Source organism: Furipterus horrens, unplaced genomic scaffold (genome assembly GCF_987537825.1).
Source record: "Furipterus horrens unplaced genomic scaffold, mFurHor1.1.pri manual_scaffold_3, whole genome shotgun sequence".
Lineage (NCBI taxonomy): Eukaryota > Metazoa > Chordata > Mammalia > Chiroptera > Furipteridae > Furipterus > Furipterus horrens.
In genome coordinates, this window is record NW_028327173.1 from 87244598 (window position 1) to 87261713 (window position 17116).

Below are 17116 nucleotides of genomic sequence, written 5' to 3' on the forward strand. Positions count from 1 at the left end.
ATTCTGTACTTATCATGGCCCTGAGAAAAAGAATAAATGTCTATTCTTATATTTTTATCAGTCGATCATTGTACATAGGTTTATATGTGAGATGTGTCTGTTCATTTAGATTGAGGATCCCTTTATTATTTACATTTGATTATGCTTGTGTGATTTTTTTTTACCATCTTCTGGAAGTATTTTTTTCTTGAGTAGTGTGCGCTGTTTTGAGACTTGGCAGATAAAAGTCCTCATCTTTGCCTTCAAGGAGCTTACAGCTTACCTTGATGAATTTGTATGCCTAGAGAGACAATAATCAAATGCAACAAATGATAAAATTAAATGAGAGGAGAGAGGGTAATATTTTGAAAGAAGCAGAGAGAATTGGCTGAGCCAAAGGGAAAGAGGCGGAACTTGAGAGAGCCTTGACAAAGGAGGTGGCGACTTTTGTTAAAGCGTTTGATAATAGGAATTGGATATATGCATATCAGGCTTTATTTTGAACTCTGGAGTTCCAATTTATTGAACAAAAACATCTTGTATGTAGAGAATGAGCCAGGGGCTGGAGAGTCAACGGTGAAAATGAGATCTGGGAGGCCATAGTTTTGAAATGGAAATGGGAGGGAAAAGTGGACAAAACAGTTAAAACACACTGAGGTAAGTGCTGCAATGGAGCAGACTGAGTGCTTCAGGAGTCCCTGGAGAGGAAGTAACTAATTTTGCCCTGGAAGTCAGAATACGACGTTTTTTTTTTTTTTTTTTTTTTTGAGGTGACGTTGGAGCTGGAGTTTAAGGTTTAAAGAGGACATTCCAAGTCAAAGGGAATTGCATGAAGAGAATGGTGATTCGACTTTAAGTGACTTAAGAGCAAGCCCTGTGCTTGTTCCTGGGCGTGGGGAGAGCAGGAAACTCAGCGGAGTTTGTGAAAAGCCTTGTGGTTATTACACTGTATATTCGGGGCACAATCGAATGAGGTTTTAGGAAGAAACTGGTGGGAGGAGCTTGGTGACTAGGAGGTTGTTTAGGAACTAGAGCTAGGTAGAGCACCAGGAGTCGGGTGGCCAAAGAGAAGGATGTACTGGGCGAAATGTAGGATTTGATGGTGGTTTCCAGATGTAGGGAATGGGAGAGAATGTTAAAAACTGTCTCTGCAGTCCCTCGTGGAGAAGTTCCGCTGCATTCAGCAGGAAGCTTTGGAGTTGCCGGCTGTGTGGGAGAGTTGGGCCAGGAAGCTTCTTTCTCTTTCCGCACGGACGGGGAAACGTCCAGTCTCCCGGCAGGTGTGCCCTGGAAGCTAGGCATGCGGGCGGTCCCCCACTTAGCCCATTTCCCCTATGAAGTGCAATAAGGGCAGGCTCACTGCTGTTCTGCCAGAGACTGACTGTCGGGTAGTTGTCCACACCGTTCCCTTCAAAGAGGACCACCATTGACAGTTACCTTCCTTTGAAACCGAGACCTCCCTGGAGTCCAGATTCCGACCCCTCTTCCCATCTCCCCTTTGGAGGAGGTGGAAGCTCCAAGAGGAACTGGGAGGCCTGGAGTAGGGTGAAGCTGCGGGCAGCCGCGCCTTCGCACCGCCCTCGCTGTGTCGGGCTCCCTTCCCCGGCTCCCACCTCCGGTCTGCTGCCGAGGGAGCGTGCCCCGAGCGCTCTGTGCTACACCGCAGGGCACGTGATCCGGGCTCCGGGTCTTGGCGGCTGCCGCGGGGGAGGCGGGCACGTGGGAGGGCGGGGGTTAGGGGTGGGTTCCACCTGGCCAAGCCGCCAGTCCTTTGCGGGCTGGTCTGGCCCGGGACGGGCGACCACGGCGTGCGCAAGGAAGCGGGAGCTCTGTGCTCTTCTGGAGGGAAGCCTTGCATTTGTTGGCCCGGCCGCTGCCGTCGGGGCAGTGGGCTCCAGACGCGGGCCAAATGAACCCCGCAGTTCCCTGTTCAATTTAGGGACCGCAGATGCCTGCCCCAGTGGGCACCGGGCCCTGTCATCCTGCACCCACGTCGAGGCTGGCTGGTGGGCGGTGTCCCGGCAGGGTCCGACCTCTGGGAGGGGACTTGGGAAAGTCAGAGCCCCGCCCACCTCTGTCATGGCTCCTCCCACATCTCGCCAGGACTCCGCCCATTGGCCCCTGGCCACACCCCTTCCTGCGGGCTTGCTCTTCGCCGCCACCCGCCCACCTCAACCGGGAGCAGAGCCCACCGCTCTCCTCAGGCGCCCCGCCCCGGCGGCCTCCCCGCCTCTCCTCAGATGGCACTCCGAAAACCCGGAGCGCGGGATTGTGGCTCCGCTGCCGGGTTGCACTGAGCATGCTCAGTAGCTAGGGCAGGTTTTTTTATTTTTTTATTTTTTGGTCGCAAGTAGGAAGATTTTTGCACTACACCGGAGAGGGGGAGCCACGGAGTCAACGGCGCCACCGTGCACTGCCGCCAAGCCCGCCCCAGCCGGCCCGGCCCCGCGGCGGGGCACGATGAGCCCGAGCCGGAGCCGGCCCGCCGGGGAGTGAGCGCGGGGCGCGGAGGGCGCGTTGCGCAGCTGCTCCTGCGCACAACCCCGCCGCGGCCGCCGGCCGCACTGGCAGTGAGTGTGAAAGGCTCCTCGGTGCTGAGCTCCCGGGGCCGGGAGTAGGAGCAGGAAGCGCAGGCCACGCAGGGACCCAACTGAAACAAAGTGTCGGCCGCCCAGCGGCAGCAGCGCCTCGCCCCAACCCTGCCCCTCCCGCCTGCCCGCAACTCCACTGCCCACCATGGCTTCCGAGGAGCTATACGAGGTACCTCCCCTCCCCCTTCCGGACCCTCGGGCAGCCCTCGCCCGGCCGCCCCTGCCCAGCGCGGACCGTGTCCAGTCCGACGGCCCGGCTCTGCCGCCCGCGCCCGCCTCGCCCCCTCCCCCTCTGCGGCCGCAGTTTGCTGGACGGGAAATGTGTGCGAGGGGAGCCTGAGCCACGCTGTCTCCGGGGCCCGTCAGGCTAGGGGCCTCCCCGGAGTTGTCCGGCTCCTGGGGGTGGGGGGGTCCTGGCTGTGGGGAAGTCCTGGCTGTGGGGAAGTAGCGCTCGCACGAGTGACTCGCTCAGACTGAGCCCAAAGTGTTCTTGGCGAAGGTGATGGTTGTGAAGCCCCCGTTACCGCTTGAGGTCTGTGGGCGGTGCGGGGGTGTTTTTCCTGTCCATTTAATAAAGCATGTTAAAGAGGGTTTTGCCTCCTGCTTTGGGGGGGCGGGGGGAGGAGCTAGAGGAAGAGTGCAACTGTCTTTTGACTCTGCTGCCAGTCAAAGCGATGCAAAATATCGCACCGAAAATGCTAAACGTTGACCACATGCTTTAATTAGGTTAGCATTGTGGCCAGAGTCAGGAAATTTAAATTTAACGCTGATATACTATCATTCATTTGAGCCGCAGAGTTGAAAGTAAGAAGGGACACAATCAGAACTTTTAGTTATGGGCAGTGGTTTTGCTAGCTTCAACTTCAAGTTTTGGAGTTATCGGTCTGGATCTTCAGACATATTTTATATGCCTCAACTAACTTCTTGATGTATTTTAAAGTATACTTCCTGGGAGTACAGAAACTTGGAAGGTTTTCTTTTGGATAAATGATTCTTCTGTTTCATATATATTTATAAGTACATCTTCACAAGGGACTTAAAACTTCTGGATACCCTCTAGTTTCACCTTTATGATGTGTTTAGGGACCCCGGTGTGTAGGGACCTAGCAACTATAACAAGTAGAGCCCCTTGTTCCTTGTGAATGAACTCTTAAAGAGTACCAGGTGAGCCCTCTGATGTATCTTGTCAGCATATTATTGCTGTTGGCACATAATGGAGGTCTATTGCCAACAACGATAGCCTTCTAACAGCTTTTTGTTGTTCTTGTTTTTTAAAGCAAATGTTTGCAAAAGTTCTTAGGAGGAGACTGCCTTCTGTAGAATTAATGGTAAGGTTGTTTGTTGCCTCCCCTTAAATTGTATGTGGTCATTGTACTTTATTTGGTGCTGCAAGTGCTCAATTCTATTAAATCATTTTGTACAGTAGCAGTGCCCTACTGCGTCCAGGTACTACCTGGGATTATTTGGGTATTTAAAGGGGAAAAACACTCCTTGTTCCCTGCTAGGAAAGAGAGTGTTGTGTATGAGGAAGGCCCAGAGTAGATGCTAAGATTCAGAAGGTCTTCAGGCTAAGACATACAACTGGGAAAGTACACAGAATGAGGATGTGAGGGGTTTTGGTTTCTCCATTTGATTATTCTTCAATAGTTCAGGCTTGCGTAGTCTTCATTTCTGTGATTGTAAATGCTTAATCGGTTAACTCATTCTATTAGTGTTTGGGTGAGGGTAGCACCTTATACATAAGTTGTATCTTATGTGTATAAAACGATCCTGAAAACTGTTCATTTACTACTAGTGTATAAGGAATTACATTTAGTTCTGTATTTGCTGCTTCTGTATATTTTCTGCACGCTACTTTCCTGGCAGAATTCATTTATACGTCAAATTTTGTACAAAGTTTCTGTTCATTTAGCATGTTTATTGAATGCGTGTCATGGAAGTTTCATGGGGTCAGAGAGAGGTATGAGAATGGTTCATATCTTCAAAGAGCATCTATTGGTAAAGAAGGAAGTATATTGCAAAGGAGTGACACATCTGTACAATTGAACTTTTGATTATGGGTTTTGTTTTAATTTTGGAAGAAAGTTATAGGAGTATAGTTGAGACAATAGTAAATAATATGGTGGGTAGTATCTTTCAGTTTAAGTTTTGTAGGTTCTTCACTTGTAACTAACCCTATGACTATATTGTCATTGAAAGTTGATATTTGAAAGTTCTGCATAGTGGTTGAGAGCCTGGATTTGCAGTCAGAGAACACAGTTATTGAATCCTGACCCTGTTACCTTGGGTGAAGTAACCCTGAAGGCTTAGTTTCCTGATCTGTAAAATTGGGATCAATGCTTACCTCACAGAGCTGTGAAGTTTAGATGAAAAAATATGTAAAGCATGCCCCACAGTTCACATAGTGAACACTAAGTGATGGTTATTATTTTAACTCATCTAACATGCATCCTTAAGGCCTGGTTTTGTTTTCTAAAGATGAATATTTTTTAATCAAGGTGGTAGTATTGGTGAGGCAGAAATGATATGCAGTTGTAAATGAACACTGCAGGCTGACAAACTGTTTGACAAGACTGGGGAAAGCACTATGGTACTTTAGTAGCCGGTCATGAGACATTAATAGCAGTTTTGTCCAATTTTGCCTAAATCAAAATAGATGTTTCATGTTTGGCCTGAGACTCCATAATTCTAGAGGGATATGTTGACAAAGGGGGAAGTTCAAAGTCTTGCTTTTTGAAGTAATGTGGTATAGTAGGATCAGGGATCTGAGGTAGCTATCTGAACTTGGGCAAGTTAGTTACCTTATTGCTAAACCTTTGTTTTCTCATCTAATAAGAAATGAAATCTCCAACACTTAGGATGGTGGCTGATATATGGTAATAGGTCTTTAGTAAGTGCTTAAATGGTTATTGTCATTATTCCTTGTGAGTAAAAAATAAGGGATTGGAGCTTAGACAGGATGGGGTGGAACATCTGCCTGTCAGCCTTCCAAATATTGGAAGAGCTACTTTTAGTTGAAGGATACAGTAGATTTGTTTTCTGCATTACCAGCAGCTGGATCAGGGGAGATAGATTTTTGACTCACTCATGGTAAGAACCTAATAGCTTTCATAAAAAGACAAGCATCCTTTAGATCAGGGGTCCACAGACTTTATGTAAGGGGCCAGATAGTTACTGTTTTAGACCTTGCAGGCCATGCAGTTTTTGTTGTAACTACTCACCTCTGTGGCCATAAACAATAACTAAATGAATGAACAGTGTGTTCCAATAAAACTATTTATGGACAGTAAAATTTGAATTTCATATAATTTTTACATGTCATGAAATAGTCCCTTTTCTAAATTGCTTCAAAATGTAAAAACTATTCTTAGTTTATGGGTCCTACAAAAACGGTCAGTGGGCTAGATTTGGCCTCCACATCTTAGTTTGCTGACTTCTGCTTTAGATGATCTGTTCTGGAGCTGAGGTTTACTTTGGGGTTGGGGCATATGGATGGTGAAATGTGGAGTAATTAAAAGACCTTGTGCTCCAATTCCAGCTCTAGAGTTAGAGCCAGTAGTTCTGGGTTCCATTCTTCACTTCAATATGTTGATTGAATAAGAAATGGACTCTGTAATAACATGGAACAAGCATTCTCCTTATTTGTATATCTTAATTCATTTTTTCTCAGTGAATGTGGGGTTTTCCCTTGAGAACTACTACAGTAGTTAATTTTTATTTCAGCAGGATTTCAGTGATCTAATCTTGACCTTCTGAGAAAATAATCCAACACATAGAAGTAAACTTTTAAAAGTGAAATTGTACCTGGCTTATAAAAATGTCTTAAAGTTAATTAATTTGGAAGAACAATCAGGATTTGGGGAAAAGGGGAGCCTTTTGAATCTCCTTACTTTGGCATAAGATCACTCCTTTCTCGTGAGTACCACAATGATTTTATGTACATTGACCAAAAGCACAGTTATAACTAAAATCTGCACATGTAGTTTAAATGGATGTCACACCATTGGGGATCTTTTGTGGATGTTGATTAAGGTAATCCAGTGTCTATTGTGTGAGGTGTAGCTGGATCTTAAAAGATTGAGTTCACCGGCTCTGGCTGGTGTGGCTCAGTGGATTGACTGCTGGCCTGAGAACCAAAGGGTCACTGGTTCAATTTCCAGTCAGGGCACATGCCTGGGTTGTGGGCCAGGTCCCCAGTTGGTGGGACATGCGAGAGTCAACCAAAAATTGATGTTTCTCTCCCTTTCATTCTCCCTCCCTTCTCCTCTCTCTAAAACTACATAAAATCTTTAAAAAAAAAATTGAAATCACCAAAATTAGAAAGGAAAGAGAGTTATTTGACTTCTGAAGTTGATTGAGGGGCAATAAAGTCAAATGTGTGTATATTTTGAAAATTAACACACTGTCTTAGAATGCGAACTGTGGAGAATATTACTTATTCATTTGCCTAAATAATGGTGTAGAGACATCTCTTGTACTATTCCTTTGAATTTGCTTTTAATTCTTGTGTACTAGAGTAATTCTTATTCTGTTCTTGCTGTGATATCTAATAATCATTGAGTTTTTCCTTATGCTCTATAGTGATTTTAACCATTAAATATATTGAATATATTTTCATGGTATATAGGAAATACTTTATTTCAAGCGTTCTGATTCAAAGTTTTGATTATCTATGATATACAAAGCAAATATGAGTCAAAATTTTGTGAATAAGGGGTAATAGTTTTATACTGTTTGTTCTTGCAGTTGCAACAGCATTGTCTGGGATACTTTTACAGTATGGATTCTTTGGGTCAGACCATGAAATTGTAGTTTTCAGTGTTTGGATGGAGACAGGAATCTATGTTCCAATGAGCTTTTTTTCTGGAATGCAGGTGGATTTAGGACCCTTTGGATTGCAGTGATCTCTGTTTCTGACCCTGAGGCTACAAGTTGAGGTCAGGAGGGTCTGGTATCTCTGCCTTTGCAGAAGAGGTGCTTTAGGTGCACCAGGCTAGTCCTTCTGCAGGACCTTTGACCATTGCTGGTGAGTAATTGAGTCATTGCAGGAAGGAAGTATTAAAGACACTAGGTATGGCCCTGGCTGGGCAGCTCATTTGGTTAGATCATCGTCCTGGTACTCCCAAGTTACAGGTTAGATTCCCTGTTCAGGGCACATAGAAGAATCAACAGTGAATGCCTAAATAAATAGAATGACAAAAATCTTCCTTCCTTCCTTCCTTCCTTCCTTCCTTCCTTCCTTCCTTCCTTCCTTCCTTCCTTCCTTCTTTCCTTCCTTCCTTCCTTCCTTCCTTCCTTCCTTCCTTCCTTCCTTCCTTCCTTCCTTCCTTCCTCTCTCATCTCTCTCTCTTCCTCTCTTTCAAATCAATAAAACAAACAAACAAACAAAAAAACCCCAAGGTAGTTTACCTGTTGTAATTTCTATCATCACTGTATGGACTATGTCTACTAGGTTGTAAGATTGGTGTTTACAGTCTTTAAAGCTAGGACTTTTATTTCTGGTCATCATTTCCTACAGTTCAGATATTGTAATAGTTGTATAATTGTCGAATTACATTTTAATGAAAGAGTAATCACAGTAATGACTCCATTCTTGACTCCTTACTTCCAGGTTCCTCCTTCCTGAAACATTATGTCCTGTGCTGTTTCTCTTACACTTCATGTGAGGCTTTAATTCTAGGATGAGCAGAACTTCTCACTTTACTGTTTCCCACGCGAACTTAACTCTCTTCACCTTCTAAAGGTGGCCAATATCTTGGGGATTCTTTTTCTCTGGGGAATCAGGGAAAGGTATTTTGTGTTTGTATGAAAATTTGTACAAGCGCATATGAGCATCTTTCTGGGGAAGAGGACCAACAGCTTTCACCTGTGTCTCAAAGGAATCTGTGACCCAAGCAAGTATTAAAATTGTTCTTGACGTCTTTGAGCTAGACTTAACTAGTATCAATTAATTAATTAATTAATTTTTGCCAAACTCAGCTCTGCTTCAGCCAGAACCTAAAGTAAAGCCATATTAAAACTTCACTGATAGGGTTTGGAAGTTATATGCTATTTCCAGTCTTTAAGTGGCTATTCTTAAAATTGTATATACATAAATTCTAAAGTTAAATCATCATTTGAGCTATACCTCTCACAATGGAAGGACCTTAAAATCCTTCAACTCTGATCCACCCATAAACTTACATGCTGTTATCTTCCAATGTTTATTATTGTTCATGAAAAAAAAACTTACAAAATAAAACATTATTATTCCATACAGGCAATATTTGTTTAGATTTACTTGTATCTTTCTCAATTTCTTCAATCATCAGTCATATTACAGAACTTTCTTCTGGGATGATTTTTTTTTTTTCTTTCTTGAGTAGTATATCCTTGTAGATATTTCTTTAGTGAAGGGTTATGGATGGAAAAGTCTCTAGGGTTTTGATTACCTATAAATATATTTTACCCTTATTTTTGAAAACTAGAATTGATTCTAAATAGAACCAGTGAATAGGTTATTTCTTTCAGCATTTTGAAGATATCATTCCATTGTCTTCTGGCTTCCCCATTAATTATTGAGGAGGTTGTTGTCAATCTAGATTAGTTGCTTTGCATGAGATCTGTCTTCTCTCTCTGGTCGCTTTTGAGATTTTCACTTTGACTTTGGTGTTCTTTAGTTTTACATTTATAGACATTGCTATTTTGTTAATAAGTGTGGTATATGTTGTGCATTTGTGCCTCATTCTAAAAATTCTAGGTCATTTTATTAAATACTGCTGCTCTTCTGTAATCTTATGGAATTCCAAGTTGTCATTTTTGGGGTTGGCCAAAAAGTGTGTTAGTTTTTTCTGTATGATGGTTCTACTAGTGCTTAATTGCCTTTAATTTCATTTGAAACAATTTTGTTAGATTGTATTGTGACAGCTGTCTTATCAGCGTGCATTTAGAAAAGAACTTATCAAAATTGGTGAATTTTTGTGCAGCCATTTTAGTACTGAAGATGGAAGAAGATACACAACATTTTTGGCATATTATGCTTTTTATTATTTCAAGAAAGGTAAAAATGCAACTGAAACGCAAAAAACAGTTTCATGCAGTGTAGAGCAAAGATACTGTGACTGATGGAACATGTCAGAAGTGGTTTGCGAAGTTTCTTGGTACTATTGACATTTTGTCCAAATACTATTTTGCTGTGGGGCCGTCTTATGCATTGGAAAACGTTTAGCAGCACCCCCGGTCTCTCCCCTCTAGAAGCCAATAACGGGAGTAGCTGACATACTCAAAATATCCAAATCAATAAAGTTATTGGCAAAAATGAGAACTGTGTCTTGTTTTATGGAAAAAACATAATGGTCCTTTTGGCCAACCCAGTATTAATTAAATCTTTTTATTATGTCCTCTATCTCTTACCTTCTCATTTCCATCTCCTTGTTTTAGTTTTTTTTTTTTTTTTTGCATTTTGGGGTTGTCCTTGGTACTAACTTCTGGTTTACTAATGAGCTGTGACTAATATGCAATTTAGCTTATACATTGATTTTTTTTTTAATTGCAACAAATACATTTTTTACTTCTAAATATTCTGCCCTCTTCCCCCATCCCAGTGTGTGGATTGCTTTTTTCGTCTTTGGTGTTTATCTGCTTTTATGATTGACTCATTCTTTATGGTTGGGTTGGGCGAGTTACTGGGACACTTGGATATTTTCCTTGCTTCTTACAAGCCCGCTAAAGTATTAAGATTTATATTCTGTTGAAGATCTAGTTATTTTGTAGTGAGAGGCCCCTTCGGAACATGTTTGCTTTTCTTTTCTTTTTTCTTCTTTTGTTTTTTTTTGCCAGAATCCAAAGAAACCTTATTGATTCGGAATTTGTGATATCACGAATAGGAATTGAGGGCTTGAGCCAACACTTGAGATTTACCTAAAGATGTTGAAAATGCAAAAAGTAAAGATTTCAAGAGAACTGATATGGAAACAGATATAATAGTCACAAAACTAATGCTTCTGAAGCAATATGTTTGACGTCTTTGTTCTGCCTATTTTGGTATGCAGGGCAGGACAAAAGCAGGTTGTGAGTATGCGAAACACAGTTTATTCTTGTATTATTATTTATTAATTATTGTTTTCCATATGACCATCTGCAAACCTACTTTTGCCACACCCTGTATAAGCATATTTTCTGTAACTTTGTTGGCCTGTTCAATTGGTCTGAGCTAGTGAAGCCATAGTTATTGGCTTACTTTTCCCACACCTATGCAGCCTATCCACGCTTCCCTCCTATTGCTTTGCATTGCTATTTTTCCAATAAGTGGTGGACCTTCGACTACTTGCCAGCCTCATTGTCAATCCTCATTCAGGACCTCATCACAATTTACTAGCAGAAATCTTCCCCTTCAAAATCTGTGTGACTAATTTACTTTTTGTTTTGTACTATTAATTATTAATTTGTGCTGCTTGTGCATTATTTTCTGTAGGTATTAAATAATATATATTCTGGAATGGTTGGCTGAATTTTTTTCTATTACAGTTGTCCCACTTTTTCTCCCATTGCTCCCACCCACCTCTTCTCCCACAGTTTATCCCCATGAATGTTTATTTTTGGTTTATTGCAGTACCTTATCTGAGGACATGAATGTGGTGAGCAGTCAATAATTGCTGGCTTTTAGCTAAAATACAAACATTATAGTGACTGGAATTCCATGTGTGAAATTATACCATGTATGTAAGAACCGTGCATTTAGCTATCTTGTTTGAAAAGTCCTACATGGTGTTTTGGAGAAAATTATTTCTAAATTTGATAGAGATAAGTTGGAAAAAAATGTGTTCCTAGAAAGAGTATTTAAAATTTGGCAACAGTATTTATGTTTAGCTGTTGGTTCAAATTGTGGGGGAATGTCTAACAATAGTATTCTTTAGTTGGAGAAGTTAGCCACAATATAGTTAGGAAATGTTTTTAATTTTTGCCTTCCATTTATAATGGGTTCTGACATGTGGAGTTTTCGAGAGGTTGGTAGCTAGCTTCCTAGTGTTTTCTTTTTATGATTGTACATCATGAATATCTTTGGTTAAAATGTACCCTTCATCAGTAGTTTACTGTTTAGGATTTCAGGGCATGACAAATACATTAGCATTTCTTATTTTAGCATATAATGGATCTGGAAGCCTCAAGTATTTAGAATATGTGGAAACAAACACAAAAAGACTTCGAGGCTTGTACACTTTGAACAGTTCTAGGTCTCTCTTGGAGACTGTTTATTATATAGGCATGATATGCTTGGATTTAACTGACTTTCTTAGCATGTTAGAAAAAGACATTTGGTAAGGGAAGGGGGTTGCCAAAGACAAGTTGGTTGATGTAAATTTGCTTTTGAGATGAGCTGTAGAGGGTAGCTGATCATTGTACATCTGTGTCATGAAGTGCAGGGGCTCCTGAGTCTCACAGAGCATCTGAAGAACATGTTTACGAAAAGAAAAGGTGCATGTTGTAAAGAGCTATCAAAAATAATTTTTATAAAGTTTTGGCATGTGACAAAATTTGTTTTTATGTTATGCTTTCCAAAGTTTCCTCCCAGGTATTTCTAACAGCAGGAGAAGAGAGCAAGTGTCCTCATCAGGAAATAAAAGGTGGAAGAGGGAATTGTAAGCCTGGCCTGTTTGTGAATTCTCATTATCCTAAAGCTTTTGTGAAGTTAACAATGTACGTCATAGAATATTTTTTTGGTTTGATAGTAAATGTTTTAAAAGTACTTACCAGTTAACTCTTCTCCATAAATCTTTGCAGGGTGGGGGTGAGGGGGTGTCAGGTTAATGCTTCAGAAAGATGAGCCATGCATTAGTGTCTTCATACAGCTCTTTGCCTCTGCTGTATGTGTGTACCCTGTTAACTATGTTCTCTTCCATGATGATGCTAGGTAAAGGAAATATTAACTGATTTGGTGATATGTAAATGAGAATATCTGAATTCAGTAATCAAAAATTTTAAAAATCTCTTGTTTCAGTAATTGTTTTCAACCATTGAAATGGAACGGTTTTTATTTTCTACCTAAAGTAGTTTTCTGGGTGTTCCAAGAGAAAGTATACTAGGTGTTTTTATCTCTAGTCTGATATTCTCCTTGAAAGAGTAATTCATGAGAGCATTTGTTAGGCCCCCTGTTGGAATGCCTGTTTCATAGCTCCTTCCTGCTCATGAGCTGGGTGGGCCAGGGTCCCCTTAGAAAACTTCCTGTCTTTCAGGGCATCGTCATTCTTCATCTCCTCTCTCCCTGCTGAATTTTTTGTCCCCATGTCCAGCTCTGGTACCTCCAGGTCCCTTTTGAGTCGAGGCGTCAATTATTCGGTGTTTTTTGTTTTTGTTTTTTGGGGGACTCTTGACCCAGATTCTGTACTGTACTTGCTTGTTACCTTGTTCCAAGCCTCTGGCCTGGGAAGTACAGGTCTTGACTGCCCACATTTGCTCACTATGTTTTATCTGCATTCCAGAGGAAATCTTAGCCAACTCTGTCAGCACAGCAGCCCCCACCCCATTAGTCCTCTTGTATGCAGATTAGCTCTTGAGCTTAAGAGGTAAATGATAATTTTGTTATTTTTAAGAGTAGAGAGGTAGAGAGGTGTGGGTGTGGGGGGTGCTATCTAGAATATGATTTGTAGTGCTCTTCCTTCAGAGGGTGCATATGAGTAAAATTTCCTCCAGAATTATTTCGTACACCATCATCATTCAGCACCACTAGCTTCAGCTCATGAATGAGTTTTTTGAGAATGTCTTGATTAAATGTAAAATTAATTTAAAAGATTGTGGAAATGAGCGTGTGTACACCTTGGCAGGAGGAAGTTAAGTGTTAACACCAGACACATTCAGCTTACCCAGGAACCTGATCAAAATCAACAGAAAAGAGATTGTGGTCATGAGTGCTAGGGGTGGGTGTAGGGGAAGGATTGTTTTAAAATTCAAGTTCACTAAAAGGAACGTGAATACATTGGGGTTCTTGTCTTGGCTGAATTCTATTGCAGTAGAGCGACCTGCCTTGGAGTTTGGGGAACTATTTAAGAAGATTTTTCTGTAGTGAAACAGAGTGAAAGAAGAGTGCTTCCCTTAGAGTTTGAGAAGGAAACATTGGAGCAAATAAGGACATTAATATGACCTGTGCTCTGAAGGTGGGTCAGAACTCTATAGTTTCTTTTCTGTGTTGGCAAGCAAGATTGGAGTGTCCCTCTCTATTCCCGAGTCTCAGACTTTGTCAGTGATTGGGGTGGGAACTGAAAGAAAGATGGAAATTCCTATCCTTCCTGTGCTTTACCAGCACTTTCCACCACTCGAAAGTGTAACCTGTTTCTTTGGAATTCATCTGCTGACCTAACAGGGAACACCCACCTGTTAGGACCATTGCTGATTTTATCTGCTTTGCTGCCCTAGGAGGGTTGTCTGCCACAACCTCCATTAAATGGGATGGAACTTCCTCCTGCAGGTAATGCAGGGTCAGCTAGAGCCTTCTTGTCTTCAGAAGCCTCATGGGGGCTGAGCAGAAGTGAAGGTTTTCTCACTTGTTACTGGAATAGCAAAGCACTTGGTACTGCTTCTTCAGAAGCCGTTTTGGTTTTCAGTCACCCCTGGTAGAATCCCAGGAAGAGGAAAGGTCCAGGAGACTGACCTGGCTGTGCTCACTATCAGCCCACTCACCAGGCTTTATTGCTGGACCAACTATATTTCTGGTTCTTCAGTCTTGACAAACCTCCCTGCTCCAGACATTTCTCTCAGTCCCAGTGGGCAGAAACTTTAGTGATTCAAACTAATGCAGCTATGTACTACCTAAGTAGAAAGAGTGGGTTAAGAGCCATGTGCAGTAGTTTCTTAGCTTTAGAGGAGAGGTGTATATTACAAGCTCCTGTCACTGAAAATTGAACAAATCTTTGTTCAGTAATTGTCAAACATATTCCTTTTGGTTTTCCTCTAGCTTTATTCATTTTTGGCTTTTTCTAACACTGGGTCGAGGGAAATGAGATTGAATGGGTTGCTGTCTTTCCCACCTACTTGCTTTCTCTGTCACTGTCTTCACCCCACCCGCTGTTTTAGAACCCTATCCCTGCTACACATTATAGAATATGGGATTGAGCTATTCAGAAAGTTTAGTTTCCTCTTTATGAAGACTTTAGGTGAACAATAGAATCCTTATGTCTTTCTAAAATCAACCTTCAAACTAAACTATGCTAGTCTTGTATATGCCCCTCCCCTTTTCCTTTTGTAGAAAATGGATTTCTCCCTTCTGCTGTACATCATTATCAATTTAGGACATGTCACTCAGTCACGTTTTTGCTTGTCTTTTAATGTCTAAGACATCAATAATGATACAAAGGAGCAACAAACATGGGAAGATTTACTTTCATCTCTCATTATCTGTTTTGGCTGTATGTTAGCAAGAAGCTATTTAGCAAACATCCTTAAATGATATTGATGAAACGTTTAAAAGTGAAGATTGATTAAATTAAAATTTTTTAAATAAATTTTAATGAGCAATTAATGTTACTTAATTCTATAACTATATGGAAGTGACCTTTTGCGTGCTATATAAAAAACTCAAGAGTTCAGGGTTTAAGGTTTACTTTGTGGTTTAGGGTATACTTTAAGGTATTGGAGATGTTATTGTTCCATAAGACACATACAGTTGTCCCTGTGTTTTGAGGGGGCATTGGTTTGAGGACCTCCTCCTGATACTAACATATAGGGATGCTCAAGTCCCTTATATAAAATGGCATAGTATTTGATACAACCTGTGCATATCCTCTTCTATATTATAAAGATACTGTGTAAGTGCTATGTAAATAATTTCTGTGCTGTATTACTTAGGGAATAATAACAAGGAAAAAAGTCTACATATTCACTGCAGATGCAAAAAAACACCACTATAGGCACTTACTACATAGTACTCATCAGTAACAATGCAACTTTTTAAAAAGGTTTCTTTTATGCTCAAGAGAGAGGAGAGGATGTAGAGAAGAGAGGGAAGGAGAGAGAAGAGAGAGAGAGAGAGAGGGAGGGGGAGGGAGAGGGAGAGAGAGAGAGAACATAGATGTGGGAGAAAAACATCAATTGGTTTACTTACTGCATACTGACTGGGGATCGAACTAGCAATCTAGGCATGTGTTCTGACCTGCAGTTGAACCGGCAACATTTTGGTGTATCCGATGACACCACAACCAACTGAGCAATGTAACTTAAAAAAATATATTTTTGATTTCTGGTTGGTTTTATCTGCAGATGTGAACCTGCTGGTATGGAGGGCTAACTGTTATAATACGTTAACCAAAAAAATCCACACATTTTTCTTTATTTTTTTTTCAAAACATTTAATTATTTTTAGAGATAAGGGAAGAGAGAAAGAAGGAGGGAAAAATCCATGGAACACAGAAACATTGATTGACTGCCACTCATTCATGCACCAACCAGGACCAAATCACACCCAGGCATGTGCCGTGGATGGGATTCGAACTGGTGATCTTTGGCTTTGCAGGATGACACCCAATCCCTGAACCAGCTGATCATGGCCCACTCCTTTTTCTTTCTATGAGGACTAGTGTTAACAAGGGTTTCTTAAACGTTAAACTCTTGGTAGCATAAGTTAACAGACTATAGTAGTTCCATTATTAAAGACAAATGATACTAACAATATTCTAATCTCCCTTGTCTTCCATGGTCCTCAAACTCAGCTAAAGAAATCAATCATATTTCCTAATGTAGCCTGTGAAAACAACTGAAAGGCTCAACTGTAATTTCAAAGGAAGACAGTAGGTTCCCTGTGTACAATAGCATGGGAAGCTTTTGTGTAGATCAAAAAAATAAGTAATTAAATTTTAAGGGTAAAAAATGAGTAAGCTTTTTGTACAAGATGAAGCACATTTGCAAGGAGAATTTGCTTAATATACCATCCTGGGAAGCAATTTTTTCATTGTCCTCAAAGATTTTAAGTTACACAGGTGTCTGTAATGAAGCACAAAACATTGATGGAAACAGAAAAGACCAGAGATTCCATTTGTCCAACGTTTTGTCAAAGACAATAAGAAAGTGCTCGTCGAAAGGGAATATCAGAGTTTCTCCAGAGATGATGAATATGAACGATGACCTCACATTTATTATGACTTTTAAAAAGTAAAGTAACATTGACTTGATAGTCTGGTCCTTTGAATTTCCAGAATTTCCGTAGTATCATCATCTTATGTGTGGTTCGTACGTAGAGGCCTTTTGTGTGTGTTTTCATCGAGGAAAGAGGACAGAAGTAAAAAAAAACAAAGAAAAAAAAAATCCAGTATCTGCATCCCAAGATTAACTACCACAAACCATAGAGGATTATCATTCCAAAAATCTCTGTAAATAGAAGACAGAAGAATGAACGTATATCGATAAATTACTTCACAAAAATATAACTATGAGTATATACATGCCATTTAACAGAAAACAAATAGAAGTGAACATGAAGGAACTGTAAACTCTATATAAAACCCACTGTATATCATCGGTCCATTTTTCTTTCGCTGATTGACCTGTTGGCGTTCTTCGTAACGGACGCTAATTTTTGTGTT

General features: G+C 41.0%; 1 protein-coding gene across 4 annotated transcripts in view; it reads left to right on the forward strand.

Annotated features, from left to right (window-relative positions):
- Positions 1-2160: 2160 nt before the first annotated feature.
- Positions 2161-17116, forward strand: part of CDYL (chromodomain Y like) — a 145377-nt gene continuing 130421 nt past the window's right edge. For all 4 annotated transcript variants that reach the window (XM_090269827.1, XM_090269829.1, XM_090269828.1 and 1 more), the window contains exon 1: positions 2161-2739. In XM_090269827.1, coding sequence (XP_090125953.1) covers positions 2716-2739 — 24 coding nt within the window. In that variant the 5' untranslated portion in view covers positions 2161-2715. The remainder of the gene's footprint in view (positions 2740-17116) is intronic.